This window comes from Lathamus discolor, chromosome 4 (assembly GCF_037157495.1).
Source record: "Lathamus discolor isolate bLatDis1 chromosome 4, bLatDis1.hap1, whole genome shotgun sequence".
Taxonomy (NCBI): domain Eukaryota; kingdom Metazoa; phylum Chordata; class Aves; order Psittaciformes; family Psittacidae; genus Lathamus; species Lathamus discolor.
This window is the reverse complement of record NC_088887.1, coordinates 124144063-124160123: the sequence shown is the minus strand read 5'-3', so window position 1 is coordinate 124160123 and position 16061 is coordinate 124144063. Positions and strand designations below refer to the sequence as shown.

At 44.7% G+C, this 16061-nt stretch overlaps 1 protein-coding gene across 2 annotated transcripts in view; it reads right to left on the bottom strand.

The window, feature by feature from the left end:
* Positions 1-16061, bottom strand: part of NARS2 (asparaginyl-tRNA synthetase 2, mitochondrial) — a 60581-nt gene continuing 44520 nt past the window's right edge. Inside the window, exons 8-14 of one of the 2 annotated variants that reach the window (XM_065678855.1) lie at positions 15680-15778; positions 15220-15257; positions 13180-13246; positions 11441-11578; positions 10230-10327; positions 7898-7924; positions 1-800 (exon numbers count right to left, since the gene is read on the bottom strand). In XM_065678855.1, the coding sequence (XP_065534927.1) occupies positions 656-800; positions 7898-7924; positions 10230-10327; positions 11441-11578; positions 13180-13246; positions 15220-15257; positions 15680-15778 (612 nt within the window). In that variant the 3' untranslated portion in view covers positions 1-655. The remainder of the gene's footprint in view (positions 801-7897; positions 7925-10229; positions 10328-11440; positions 11579-13179; positions 13247-15219; positions 15258-15679; positions 15779-16061) is intronic. The other variant, XM_065678856.1, reaches the window with a different exon arrangement.

The window sequence follows — 16061 nt, the reverse complement described above, 5'->3', positions numbered from 1 at the left end:
TTACAAAACAACCCAGCGCACGTCTTTATTGATGATTCACAAACTCAGACATCGTTCACCTAATTCACTCCAGCGGTTCCAATGTGGCATTTTTCCTTGCTGGATTTGGCTGATTTTTCCAAGGTAAACAATATCTGCTTTCAACTTGGGGTGGGGACATTCACACTTTACAGCAGCCATTTCGCAAGAGCAAGTGCATCACAGCCATGACAATACTTCCCAATTTTATAGCACTCAATCTTCAAAGCACCGTTCAGGCATTTAATGAATGCCTATTACAGCCTCACAGCATTCCTGGCTCCCAGTCCATTTCAGGTCACACCTCTTTATTAGTATTTCACATAAAACCCCCACTACTCCCAACAATGCTTATTCAGTACTCCCATGGCTTGTACTGGTCTCATGAGTATCTTAACCCTTTAGTTAAATGGGATTTATTAATACTCCTGAAGCACACTGAGGACACAAACTGTTATCAAATGTGCTTCCATATCTTACCAGAACATGTATTCTTTTCAATAAGCCATTATTACATGTACCAAGAGTTTCAGTGATACAAAAATGACCTTGATTTCCCACTAAACCGCACTTCGTCATACCCTGGCATGTTCTATCCATTTAGCACGCCAGCAGTTTTCCCCATGTGAGTCAAGTGCTACAGGAGACAGGAGTGAGAAAACCTGGGGAAAGGAATGACATCCTTGATATTGTCAACTCCCAGGATGTACTGCAGGTAGCGTTCAAAGCCCATGCCGAAGCCTCCGTGAGGAACTGAGCCGAACTTGCGGAGGTCTAGATACCTGTAATTTAAACACACAGTTACATTTGCAGCCTGCTGGAGTGGGGCTCTTCATCAGGGACTGTAGTGACAGGACAAGAGGTGATGGGTTCAAATTGAAACAGGGGAAGTTTAGGTTGGATATAAGGAAGAAGTTCTTCACTGTGAGGGTGGTGAGGCACTGGAATGGGTTGCCCAGGGAAGCTGTGAATGCTCCATCCCTGGCAGTGTTCAAGGCCAGGTTGGACAGAGCCTTGGGTGCCATGGTTTAGTGTGAGGTGTCCCTGCCCATGGCAGGGGGGTTGGAACTGGTTGATCTTAAGGTCCTTTCCAACCCGAACCATTCTGTGATTCTATGTAATTAGAGTGAGCTTTTTATCTTGGGTTTTGCTTTCCGTCCTCATCGCTTTGCTTTGATCACTGTGGATTTCTGCCAGCACAGGCAGTGGGGGTCAGGGATGTGAAGAGGAGCAGCTCCCTGACAGGCAGAACTATGTTAGCAGAAACCCCAAGTGCAAACACAGTTCAAGCAGCACAGCTACGCTTTGCTAATACACTAGAGCCTGTCTTGGTTAGGAGCAAGAACTCATCTGGGTACAAAGAACAGCTCAGCTTATATTGGAAGCATCTTGGTAAGTTTCAGTATCTAAAATACTCCCAGCAGAGGCACAAAGCCCAGCTCCTGTAGAATCACAAAACATTTTCATTGTTGGAGATGGGAGTTGCCTGCTTGGGTTTGTTTAGCCCCTGCCATGCTGGTGTGGAAATCCGCCCTACGTTAGTCTTTTTCTGTCTTCTTTTTAATAGCCAAAGTAATTTCCAGTAATTTCTCAGAAGCCTAAACAGGTCTTGCTGCCCGCTGAACATTCCTTCAGATTTCCTTTTGTCTCTTAAGGTAATTACGATGGGGCTTTGTTGCTTTTCCCCTAATCACTCTTACAGACTGAGTCATCTATTTCCACAGTAAGTCAGCAAAAAATCTTGGACATATCTTCTCCACAAAATGAGACCTGGAACAAGAAGTTTCATATCGGAGAACAGCACAGGAAACTTGGAAAACATTTGGAAATAGATATTCCAACTATATGGGTGTCCACAAGACTATGATGGCTCTTCTCTGGAGAAGAGAAGCCTGCGTGGAGACCTCAGAGCAGCTTCCAGTGTCTGAAGGGGACTACAAGGATGCTGGAGAGGGACTCTTCATTAGGGACTGCAGTGATAGGACAAGGGATGATGGTTCAAACTGAAACAGGGGAAGTTCAGCTTAGATAAAAGGAAGAAGTTCTTTACTGTGAGGGTGCTGAGGCATTGGAATGGGTTGCCCAAAGAACTGGTGAATGCTCCATCTCTGGCAGTGTTCAAAGGCCAGGCTGGATGGAGCCTTGAGTGGCATGGTTTAGCGTGAGGTGTTCCTGCCCATGGCAGGGGGGTTGGAACTGGATGATCTTAAGGTCCTTTCCAGCCCTAACTATTCTATGATTCTATGATTCTTTAGAGTTCCCCATTTCCCAGCTGGACTGTGGCTGCTGTGAACTATATTTGCAGCCATAAATTGTCACCAACAGTTTTATTTTAATAGGAGTGAAAAACATCTCAGTGGTTCTAATGATTTATGGGGCCACTTCTGAGCTTGCTGTGGCCACAAAGTTATTCTTTATATGAATGCCCTATAAAAGAGATTGAGTGACTCCAGATGCATTACATGCTTCTAATCTTTGTGTGTATTTAATCATCCCAGTTTAAAGAAAGAGAAATCAAGTACACTGAAATATAAATGCAAATATATGTTTTACTACTTAGGCAGTGGAGTAGAGGGGGAAAAACACTGTGGAAAAAAATGAAGATTGGATTGATTGCAGTAAATGGCTTCCCAGGTTTTAACCACTGTTAATGAGCTGTGAGGAAAAACAGTATATTTGTGTGCATATATATATATATATAAATATGTAAAACATACATTATTGTATGGCTTAAATATACATCTATTTAAGCATACTTGCTTGGATGTCAGAATTTTGTTGCCTTGAAGACTACATTTTAAGAGTGAGGTGGAAGTATGAAGACAGGCTGAGAAAGTTGGGGCTGCTCAGCCTGGAGAAGAGAGGATGTGTGGAGACCTCAGAACAGCTTCCAGTGTCTGAAGGGGGCTACAGGGATGCTGGGGAGGGACTTTTCATTAGGGACTGTAGTGACAGGACAAGGGGTAACGGGTTAAAACTCAAACAGGGGAAGTTCACATTGGAGATAAGGCAGAAGCTCTTCCCTGTGAGGGTGCTGAGGCGCTGGCACAGGGTGCCCAGAGAAGCTGTGGCTGCCCCATCCCTGGCAGTGCTCAAGGCCAGGCTGGACAAAGGGGCTTGGAGCAAGCTGCTCCAGTGGAAGGTGTCCCTGCCTGTGGCAGGGGTTGGAACTGGATGAGCTTTAAGGTCCTTTCCAACTCAAACTATTCTATTATTCTATGAAGGAATGCCACTGATCACCTCTACTTGCAAAATAAGATACTCTCCAATAAATTCTACATCTGCAAGAGATCGCCCTGGCAAGCTCAGTTTGACACTGTGCCTTTTATATCATATGGAATCATAGCACGGTTTGGGTTGGAAGGGACTTTACCATGAAATAATGTTTTTCCTTGCAGTTCATTAGCAGCAGTTAAACATCTGGGAAGCTATATTTATTACACTCAATCCAGCCTTCAGGTGCTTTTTCCCACAGTGGTTTTCCCCTCTACTGCCCAAGTAGTAAAACCAGAAGCAAACTTTGTAAAATCATAGAACTTCTTAATTCTTCCTACCAGCACTGACACACAGACTTAAAGTCTGAACTTAAGCAGAGGAAGCTCAGGTCAGATTTAAGGAAGAAGTTCTTTACTGTGAGGGTGGTGAGGCACTGGAAAAGGTTGCCCAAAGAAGTGGTGAATGCTCCATCCCTGGCAGTGTTCAAGGCTGGACAGAGCCTTGGGTGACATGGTCTAGTGTGAGGTGTCCCTGCCCATGGCAGGGGGTTGGAACTGGATGATCTTAAGGTTCTTTCCAACCCAAACTATTCTATGGTTCTATAAAGTGCAGTTATGCCTCTACTCTAAGTTGAGCAGCAGGCTTAAAAGTGAGAGATTCATAAGAAGTATTCGAGTTTCCACTAATACACTGGAACTGCCCCTGGGGAGCTCCACTCAGCAGCTTCTCAAGGCTTGACAAGGAAGATGATGGGCAGATCTGATGCTGAGGGTGGGGGTGACTTGTGAAACAGGAAAGACCTTGTAAATGTGAGGGATGTGGGTGCTGGCCCTGGCAGATCAATCTGTACCAGCCCAGTAGTTCTGAGCAGAACTGGTGACAGCTCTGGCTGAAACCAGTCATACAAATAACAGCACAGCCATTTCTGATGACGTTTGTAAGCATATCTCATCCTTTGCAAAGACAGTTGAGACTAAGCCCAGCATCTTTTCTCTCCCTTTTGCTGGCAGCAGAGTTTATAAAGTCATTCTAAGGAGATGAAATAACTCAGCTTCTTCCAGATGAACAATAATAATAAATTCTACCCTTTCTTATCCAGGGCTTTCATCTGTAGATCTCAAAGCACTCGGAGAAGCCATCCTGGCAAAAGGAGCGAAACAAAACCCATTAAAGCTAATGGAAAAAGTCCATTGAATTAAACATGCTGAGGATCAAGAGTGTGAATCCTTTCTGATGACTGTGCTTAGAAGAAGCAAAAGAATTGAGAAATTTTCCATTCTTCCCAGATGAAAGAAAAAGTAACTGCCTGCAGATGATGAGAAAATTCCCTTTAGGATGGAAAATGCTCCCTGAGGTTTTCCTTCATTCAGTAGTCTCCAGACACTGGACGTTTCTCACCTCAAACACAGTCATGAACTAGTCTTGCTATTCCTCCTAGTAGCTCATACTTAAGAGGAGAGCTGAGCCCTCCCTTGGCAACTGAGGGACTGTGCAGCATATTTCCACGGGGAAATAAGTTTCTGTGACCCCAGCTAGCCCCAGAACTCATATTCTGGACCTGGAGGTCTTCAGAGATTTGAATCTTACTGAAGTATGTGCTGCAACAACATCCCCCAGCAATGAATTCCAGGAGCTTGTTATGTGCCAAGTTAGAAGAGCATTTCCTTTCATCCTTTAAAAAACCTATACCCTTTTATTATCATCGCCAGCTCCTGTGTTGCACAGAAAAGCACTGTGAACATCAACGCTCTCTTAGTGACCATTCATGAGCAGAGTGTATTCTCTTCGGTCTCCTTTCAAAACAAATACAATCTTGATCTTTTGTGTAACCCCTTCGCTCCACTGAAGCCTCTGCAGCCGGCTGGAAAAAGGGAAAGCTGAAAGAATAGAGATACTGTGGTGCATGAAGTTTTATATTCTACTAGGAAATAATCGTTAATGAAAGGCTAATGAAAAACTACTCTGAAATGCCATTTGCAGGATCGTTTTGTTGAGTGTTTCAGGACAAACATCACCAGGGTTGCTGGGTTGAAGGCTGGCTTTGGTTTCAGGCTCTGCTACAACTTCTGGGGGATCCACAAAGAAAGCATTCAATATAAAACACTTCCATTGGCATGACAGGGTCTGGGCACAGTTTGGCTGGCTTTAGCACTGACTTTGTGCCTGCATCTGTATGGCCCAGCACAGTGCTCTGGTTTCTCCCCAAAACAGGAGTAGTAAGACTAGGAAGCTGTCAAGGACAGTGATGGGCTATTCATCTTCACTGGGCTATGGAGGAGGTTAAAGGTAGACTGAAATGAGCTCTTAGGCAGTTCTTCCTTGTGAGGGTGCTGAGGCACTGGCACAGGGTGCCCAGAGAAGCTGTGGCTGCCCCATCCCTGGCAGTGTTCAAGGCCAGGTTGGACACAGGGGCTTGGAGCAAGCTGCTCTAGTGGAAGGTGTCCCTGCCCACGGCAGGGGCATGGAACTGGGTGAGCTTTAAGGTCCCTTCAACCCAAACCAGTCTAGGATTCTATGACATGAATGCTGCCACTGGCCATGGATTGCAAGTGGCTCACCAGTGATGCTGCTCCTGAAGTCCAATTCCTTCTTTCTACCCTGCCACACAAAGACCCAACAGAACACTCTGGCTTTAAAGAAAACTAGGAATTAAAGAGCTTAACACATCTCAATCTTCTCCATCTACAGCAGGAGCAAGGCCAAGACAACACAGTAATGTAAATTGTAAGACAGCAGATAACACCTGTTCTGCCACTGTGTACCTTTATCAGTGTTACACCAGAACATAAGGTACCTGGATTCTAGAGGGCTCAGCATGAGGCCATCTTCTTCACTGATGTGCATGATGATAACCAGAGTGAGGAAATGGGTGCCTTGCATGTAGAAAGACTGTCTGAAATGCTGCTCAATCTGATGCTAGTGATGTTGTTCATTACAAAGTACCTGCTCCCTTATTGCTCGTGCTAAGCTGGCACCAGGAGGCCGCGAACAGGATCAGGTCCCCTGTTTCCAAGGCAGTGAACTGAAGAATATTCAGGAGTCTGACCATGTCCCTTTATCTACTTCTTCTGAAAAGCTTTCTAAAAGGTAAGAATGGGCAGGAGCACAACAGCATTTCACATCATCAGCTTCCTCTTTGCCCACTGATTCTTGCACAAACACCACTCCCGAAGCTGCCCTAGAAGTCAGCCTCCACAATATCCTCATGCTTAATGGGAGAAGAAAACAGGCAGAAACAGATATGGCAACATATAAGGGATATCAAAAGGGATAACATCTCATACCGCAGACCACTATTAGTCAGCAAGTATTATACCGAAAAGGGAATGACTCAACTGTTCTTCAAGGAGTTTGAGAGCCAGCTTTGGAGACTAAATTCAATCACTAAATTGGAGGAGATTAATCTCAGTCTCTCCTGCCACCTCCACTGAAAAGATGGATGCTGGCAAACCATCTCCGTGTTTTCTGGCAGAGTGCGGACTGTAGTCCAGAAGCATTCAGGATTAGTCCTACCTTGCACCTCCCTAGCACACTAGACCCTGCTATGTCAAGGAGTAACAACAGTATTAATCTTCTCTGGGAATGTGCATCCTCTGTGATGGAGTGGAGAGAACAGAGGAGGAAAGAGTCTCCAAAACAAGATGACAGAAGGAAAGAGTTTCCAGAATGTGATGCAAAGGGGTGATGGGCAATGTTATCATCTTCTCTTTTACAGGAAGCATGAGGCAGAGCTGTGCTATCCTAGTCATGCTGGAAGGCTCTTCCACTGAACACCAGGCTTCCTAAGGCTGTGTCGCAGCATCTAATCACACAGCTGATCATCCCAGTTCAGGATAAGCCTTCCCTCAGATGAAGTGATACATTAAATTCTAGCCCATAAATGCCAACAATAAACGGAGATATTTAATCCATGCTGTTTGCAAACAGATGACGTAAAGGTCTGCCATGCACTGGGCTGCTCCCAAGTGATTCCATGCTGTGGAAATAGGAGAGTGAAGCCTCTTACACTTGCTCTGCTTTGTTTCAAGGCAGCCTCCCTAATGAGCAATCCAAATACTGCAGACTAGTTGAATATACTCTTTTGAATCTAAACTTCTCCACAGTAGATACTACAAAGTACATCCCAATAAACACTTGTCAAGAGGAACATTAAGATCCTTCTGTCGTTTTAATAGGCTAAATTGTTAATTCAAAGGTTGATTTGTCTCCATTGCTGGACAGTTTTAATTGCTTCAACTGCTTTGTTAGGGGAGAGTTTTCGACCCAACTGCCCTGCCAACTGCAAAGGGAGTTATTCACAGAGCTGCTAAAGGTCACAGAGTGCTTGTGGTTCTCTAACCTGTTTATCTCAGGCAACGGCGGTCAGAATCTATTCAACTCTGAACACAGCCTAATGATTTAATATCAAAAATCATTATGGGTTGCAAATTAATCCACTTCATGCAATACTGAAAGGAATGACCTGTGCTGTGAGTGGACAAATCAGGAAGACAAGCTAAATAGCATTAGATTAAATGTTGTTTAAATGAACAGGCTGTTCCATTCAGACTGGCAGTGATGGCAACTGGGCCAAGAAATGTCCCCTCAAGAACAGGATCGACATAACTGGTTTAAAGAGTCTCAAAATAAGAAATAGAGCTTGAAGACCAAGATAGTGCCTTACCATTGGTAGGTATCTGCGAGTCCTAATCTGTGGAACAAAAAGAAAACCCCTTGTAAATTAAGGAACAGCGGAGATCCACACAAGCAGCACTTGCCTGGAAAAGAATGCTACAAGGAAAGGGAGGCTCTGATGATTAAACTCAGTCCAAAAAGGAAAGGCAGGAACTGAAGGGAAGACATGCTCCATGGCTGTCAGTTCTGGTAATTAGCAGTCTTGAACAGGTTCCCAACATGCTGCTTAAAACATGAAGTTTGTTTTGTCAACATACAGGGTTGATCCCAGCTTCATGCAAAGACTTGTGCTTGCTCTTAACTTCAACCATATCAGTAAACTCTGCTTGTGAATGTTTGGAGAGTACAGGCCTGAATATTAAATATACAAAGACCTGCAGCCAATAAATCCTCATTTGTGAGAGAGTCAAAGTCTCTCCACGTGTGTGGCTATGTGGCTCCCCTTCCATAGTGCATGAACTCATTGAACTCCTGTACTTTATTAATGTGTGTAACTTCTGTAAAGCTACCAAATAAAAAAGGCTTTTCTCCAGTTGCCACCAGTGAACCCTCTCTCCTTTTCCTGCCTTGGCAGAACCAGAGCAAAGTTGGGTTTTTTCCTATTTCTCTGAACATGAACAGAAAACCCTGAGAGCAGAGACCAATTCTCTCATCTCCAGTGCACTGCAGCTGTCTCTGACTGTGGCTTGGAGAGCTATTGTATGAAGTGTGTACTAAGGAGACAAGAATCCTCCTGTTCTTTATTTCTTGGAGTTATGCTGGGTCTGCAGGAAGCAGAATTTAAAAGCTTCAACAAATTACTTGGGCTCAGCAGATCAGATCCTGAGCACTCAAAACTGGGAAAAACATGTGAAAAGAGGTGTTATTTTCCAGGCCATCCTCAATGCAGAGCTGTACCTTAAGGTCACTCAAGACACACCTAGTGTGAGCTGCCCTGCCCATGGCAGGGGGGGTTGGAACTGAATGATCTTAAGGTCCTTTCCAACCCAAACCATTCTGTGATTCTATGTGCAGCTTGGAATACTTCCTATGGCTTCCCTGACAAACAAGGAAGTTTGGCTTCAACTTCCACAGAGACCCTTCCTCCAGCCCTACACCTTGAGGGCTGTAAATTCCAGATCTCATTGGCAAACACTGCAAGTCCAAATGTGCAGCAGGCAACGCTGTACTTTGCTTCAGCTGAAGCATACCTGCTTTGGCAGAGTTTGCAAGGAGAATAGCAGGAAACAGGGAATAATAACCTATACTACAAATTGAGAGCCAATGTTCTGGTGATTTTAATGGCCCTGCGCATTTTGTACTCATGCTGAAGTAGATTTTGCTCTTCTCCATTGTCTAGATATCTCTTTGTGAGCACGTGGCTGAGTTAAGCAACAAATTCATTCCCAGTGTGTAAATGGTGTGACTCTGGGATTAATCCTCCTCCCAGAATCACTTTGCACAGATGTATGACTGGTCCAAATGGGAGTGTTCAAGGCCAGGTTGGATGGGGCTTGGAGCAAGCTGCTCTAGTGGAAGGTGCCCTGCCTCTGGGAGGGGGTTGAAACTGGATGAGCTTTAAGGCCCCTTCCAAAACAAACCATTCTATGATCCTATGAATGGTTCTTTTGAACAATCAAACGTGATTAATTGTCTATGGGAGTAATTGTCTATGGAGAATATTTCCATCTATTGTGTCAATTGTTGTTAACTAAACATCAATTTTGATATTCTGACACTGAATTTAGCCCAGAATTACTTAAAGTCACATCATCCAGAATAAAGCAACAGGGAAGGAGCCTGTATGACACAGTACAGGTCCCAGACTTCCCACAAAGCTATTAGTAAAGAGCCATATTCTCTGAAATGATGCCACTGGGGCCAGCTGCATCACAGTGAGAGAAGCTTCTGAGCAGAACTGCAGTTCCTCGGTTACACAATGTGATGACAAATATACCCAAGCTCTGCCTACGTGACAACTTCCACCTTTGCAACCCAATCTCAGCCTCAAAAGCTGTGAAGGAAAGGCTAAAGGATGAAATGCCTTGCATCAGACCCTGATCCAGACAGTCCCAGTGGATCTGAGGCATTCTGCTGCCCTAGCATAAACAGACTCTTGTTCTCTGATGAGTTAAAACAGAGAGGCAGTTTGCATACCTACAGCAGAAGCACAACTTCATCAGTTTGTGATCACCTACTCAGTTAAATAGATATCTCAAAGACAAAACCAGGCTTCCATTAATTACCATCAATTGCCCTTCTGCCCCTGTCCTACTAACCACTGAGGGCTGCTGAAACACTCTTGGTCAGGCCATCTCCTGCCATCTGTGGGTTTTCCATACCTCTGTAAGCGTGACTCGAGGAAGGGCAGTCGCTCCTCTCTCAAGCTGCCTCCACACAACTCCCCTACTCCTGGCACCAGGAGATCAACTGCTGCAACCTTGAAAGAAAGAAAACTGATTTAAGCCACATCATACAGCCATACATCTGTGGCAGAAGTACAGTTGACACTGATGGTTGTTTGCAATTAGGTAAAGTACTTGCACGTGCTTGAAAAGTCTCTTGTTGACAGGAGAAGGCTGGGAGGGAACTTTACAGTGATAACCGTCAGTAAGTCTACAGAAAACCTAAATGAGTGCAGTGATGTTCCAGATTGAGGACATCTACAGCAGGTGGTATGAACTGAATCCCATCAGGTCACTCTGGTGACAACCTACATATGTAGGCCAGCCTGTGCAGGGTTTAAAGAACTCAATAGCAACTCAGAAGGAAGCAAAGACACACTGGCAGCTTTCCTGAAGCCCTGATTCCCTCAGACTTTAAGCTGCCCTGATGCTGCAACTTGTGTTTATCCACAGCTGCCCCCATTTCTTCAGCCAGCACTAATGGTAATGATGCCAATGGATAAATGGTCCCAGGGTTACCACTTCTGCTGTTAGGTTTGGGCTGGCAGTTTCCTCTGTACTCTAGAGATACTTTGCTTATCCCATAGTTGAACCGTTACTAGAATTAAAGCCACTGAAGTACCACAGTGGTACAAGGTGGGGCAGTTGCTCCTTTCAGCAGAAGCAATGCTTCCAGTTGTCTCTGTTCAACTGGGAATCACACCTTCAAAGCATGAGACTTGTGAAAAAAGAGCTTACTTCTTGTGCCCATCTGCTGTTTTGAGGATTACGTGGATGCCACATTTGGATGACAAGAGAATCATGGACTACTCACAGCTATGCAATTGTCGGCATTTCACCCAGTAGTGCAGAAGTTTACCAGGAAAATAAACTATGGCAAACTTCTCTTAAGAGACTTAAGCAATAACTGAACACTATCCAGCTCCTGAATCTTCCCCATCCTGTTGTTCCTGCTTTGAGGATTTATTTTACAACAGGAAAAAGATTGAAGAGGATCACCTAATGGTCATATCTTATATTCGACTTCTTGAGTGGAGGCACAGAAGACTATCCTTATCTATACATGTATACGTGCATGTATCTACCATCTACAGGCTAAGACACATGCCTAGCCAAAAAAGTGGTGGAAGTGTGATCCAAAGACTCACTGTGTGCTGAGGTCCATCTTCATTGTCTCGCATGTAGAAAGGTTTGAGGTCATATGGGTAGTTAATCACAAACACTGGAACCTCACCACAGTGCTTCACCAGGTACTTTTCATGCTCCGTCTGGAGGTCACAGCCCCACTGTAAAGACAGCAAAAGGGACTTGGGATCCTGCTCTGGTGCATCTTGCCTGTGGCAAGAGACCCACCAAAATCCCTGTGTAGGAGAGACGTGCAGCTCTGAATAATATGAAACAAAGCACAGCAATTTCTCACATAGGCCATCTGTTAAGCAGAGTTTCATGAGTTTTAAGGCAGAGTAAAGCAATGAAAAGAACATGGTTTGACTTTCACAGAACAGGGAGAGATCATCCCTGCAACAAGCCCAAGCATTTAATATCAAACCAGAACAAACCCCAACCAAACAGAAAATAACCCCCAAAACCACACTCCACACACCTCAAGGGAAATAGGCACCTATCCAAAGTCAGCTTGCTCAAGCCAGCAACACAGCCTCATTTCAGTATTACTTTTGGTATATAGGAAGCAGCTTTGCTAGGCTGACCGCTCTCTTCCCTGCTGGGTCCTGTTACATGCTACATTAATTCTCACTTAAGAAAACCCAGCATCCCATTAACCAGTTCTCTGTTATCAGAAACCATGGACATTTGCAATGCCCTTCACATCTCCTTTCTTCCAGTGATGTTATAAATTCTGTGGCTTTTGACCAGAGACCATTATAGGATGGGCACAGAACACCAGGGGAGCGCAGAGGAAAGAGGGGAACAGACATTCTGCAGACTCCTTATCTGAACTATGTTTGCTGTCTCAGACCAAGGCAGTACAGACAGGGGATTTGAGGTTCTACATCCACTTGTACACAGAGATGAGACAGTTACCCACTGGCTACAAAGGTGGCTTCAGCCCAGAGGGTTATCTTCCTCAAAGCATCAGACTGAGACGAAGATAAATCAGTATACACGAGATGCATGCTCTCCCTACTGCTCTGTGTGTGTGAAATTGGGTAAAACACAAGTTTTAGAAAACCAAAGAATAACAGACCGGTTTGTGTTGGAAAGGGCCTTAAAGCTCCTCCAGTTCCAACCCCCTGCCACGGGCAGGGACACCTTCCACTAGAGCAGGTTGCTCCTAAGCCCTGTCCAGCCTGGCCTTGAACACTGCCAGGGATGGAGCATAATACCATAACCTGAGAGTATTAAAACCAGTCGCATATGATCCTTTTTCCCAGTCAACATCCATGTTTTGGAAAGTCAATGGATTCCCTTTACTTACATCTTGATTACATGCTATTTTGACATGTTTTTGGCTTATTAGTCCTTGTCAAACTTGTGGTGCTCTCCTAATATTATTCCTTTATTTGACGACTATTGCAGCATCAATCCTTAGATGATTGCTGCTGAATTCACAACACACTCAGCACTACTCACATACAGGAATGTGAAGCGCCTTTGCTAAAGTCTTGGCCCTTGAACAGCAAACTCATCACTTCCTTCCCTGCACATTACATGTTCGCCTGCTACAGATCTTACTCCTTATACTGTTCCCATTGCAACCCCAAAGGGCAAAAGTGATACCTGGGTTACAAGTGTGCAAATACCCCTTGGAGGGAGATATGTTACTGTATGAAGTAACAGCTCTTGTGGTATCAGAATAAAAGGAGATCTACAAAGTTCAGGCTGGTTGTGAGCAGGCACAGGGACAAACCGCCATGGAACCACCTACCTCTGGCTTGAAAGTGAAAGCTTGAGAAGCTTGCTTCAGAATTTCCACTGCTTCGCTGTAGGAAATGCTGCAGAGGAGGAAAAAAAAAGTCTTTAAGATAACTATGAGAGGAACAACAAAGTTTTCTGGCTAAGAGCCGCGCTGGAAAATGAAGGAGGCATTTCCCCCCCACCATGCCAACTTGTGCTGTGATGTCAGACTTCCCAGCAATGCTTCTCTGGATAGAAACCAAACCCCATTTTATATGGCAAAGAACGCTGTTTTCCTGTGCTAGATGCAGGGCAGGAAGTGCCAAGCTCTCCAGATACTTTTGCTTTATTGCAATGCTGCATTTGAGTCAGAAGTGAGCTCTGCAGAGAACTGCTGCTTAGAAATTGGTGGAAAACATTTCCTCATTGGTATGGCTCCAACAACACAGCTCTCCTGTTCAGGATGGTGTTAGGTAAAAATAACAGCCCAGAGTGCAAAGGGCTTGGAGCTCAAACATTTTCACTTTACTTTGCTAAGATCCTGACATTTATCTCAGCCTGGAAGTGAGGAAAAAGTGCTTTATACTGAAGGTGGTAAAACACTAGCACAGGTTGCCCAGAGGGGTAGTGGATGTGCCACCCTTGAAGACGTTTAAGGCCAGGCTGGATGTGAGCAACCTGATCTAGTTGAAGATGCCCCTGCTCATTGCAGGGGGTTGGAACTGGATGAGCTTTAAAGGTCCCTTCCAATCCAAACTATTCTACGACTCCATGATTTGCAGCAATGTTTCTCTTCTCTTCTGACTCATCTGGGAGTGGATTCTCCACCAGCTCCCACCAGAACAAAATAACAGCATGATGGCAGAGCAAACAGAAAAAGTACAGTGGAAGATGCTGCAGGTTTGATAACTGGAAATCAGGACTCAGTGGAAGACACTTTTGCTGACACGTTTTCCAGGTACCAAGCAAATGTTGTGGGCAGAGTGAAGAAAGCATAACCTGATCCCTATGATTTGATCTCTCTGTATCACTGGCTAAATCCAGCTATAAACCAAATTCCTTAAAGGGCACAAGCTCCTTACACCCGGCTACGAGGTTTCACTAATACAGGGAAAGCTTCTGGTGGAAATACCTGAAGAAGAAATATATTCCCTCCATGTGTTTGGGTTATGTGAGGCCATGGTCCAAGTAAGGTATAGCACTGGCAGAGGTTCAATGCATGTAACTGACGTGTATAAGCCAGGAATGCCCCTGCCAGCAGATGATGAAGAGGGAAACAGAGAGGGAGAAAGAGATGGGCTGAGTCACTCTTTTTTCGCTCAGACCATGGGAGAAGCTGAGTGCAACTCCTTCCTTTTGGGAATATAGCTTAGGTCCAAAGAGAGAAGGACTGAGATGGGGAGACACTGACTTCACTGAGGTCTCCCACAGTGCTTAATGCAGGCACAAGGCACAGGGAGGATCTATCATCATCGTATTGCCCAAGTGTGCCTGTAGCTTAACAGGAAAACCAGCGCTGGGCTGAGCAGCCCTACAGTGCTCTGGGCAATGGACAGCATCACTGGTTGAAGAGACAGGCAAGAAAGAGTAGGGAAGAAGATGTATTCTTGGGGGCCAAGGAGAGAAATCAAAACCCTTCAGTTCTTCAGCACACAGGGAACTGGGAAAAGGAGCTGCACAAGCAACTGGAAATAGAAAACTAACTGGGACATTAAAACAGCAAACAATAGCTTCATAAAAAGGGAGCCACTGGAGTGGTAGCTTGAAGAAAGGCAGAGCACCAAAGCCAAACCCAAGTAGGGCAGTGAGGAAACCACTGTGCAGGTACATGCTGGAAGGAAGATATCCATATAGAACAAGATCTTGCCCAGGGAAGCAAAAGCCAAAGGCCAGCAGATTCAGATGCCAGTCTCATGCAGTACAGTACAAAAGGAACTGCAATTCATGCTCTTTTGGAGACATCACGCTAACCCAGAAGTTATTGAGCTGGGAAATGAAAAGGACATGCACAAAGTAGGAACTCTTCCCCCAAAAGCCCTCTTCCAGATCACTTTGAAACACAAGTACTTACGTTACAAATCTCTTCTTCAGCATTTGTTCCAACCTGCCCTTGGACAAAACAAGAGAAAATGAAAATGTAAAGCTACTCTTAAGGGTTCAAGGAACCAGAGGAAACTCAGAAAAGCACCTCCTTCTAAGTTTTAATGTGCAAGTCTGCATTGTCATCTAAATATGGGCCAAAATCCCAGCTATACAGTGCTTAAAGGGTACCACATTACAGCAGCTGATGATTCAGAGGTTGGATGATGTGACAGATACAGTTCTGCCACATGAGCTACCAGCTATAGAAAGTTCTGTGTTCTCCCTCTGTTGGCCTGAACACTTACTCAGCCTCAAGACTGACCTTTAGCTCCTCGTAGTTTGTTAACACAGGACAACACAGGCATAAAAATAATAACAAAATTAAGCCCCCTATAGTAAAAAGCCCCCAAAACGCATAAATTGCAGCTCTTTCCTGTCACATTTATTACCTTCTGGCCAGGAGCTACGTATTTATGAAATAGCTCAACATCACGAGGACACTTGGAGAGCACAGTGCTTGTTACAGTCTGGAAAAGATCTTCCATAACCTAATAGAGAAAACAGGAGGGCATGAAAAATTAACACTGCTTGAATGTCCCAGGCTATAAATAAAACACAGTGCACATCAGCCAAAGGGTAGAGAAGGAGCTTCTGTCCTTCTGCATGGTAAGACTGCACAACAGGATTGCTCAGTAGCTGAAGAGGACTAGAACCTGTTATCTCTGCTGCCCGTTTAGGGCTTTAGTGCCTGCTGATGGCCTCAGTACCTTCAGTATGATATCTCCAGTGAAAAAGGCACAGCTAAAGTATTCAAGCAGCAGCCCTGGGCAG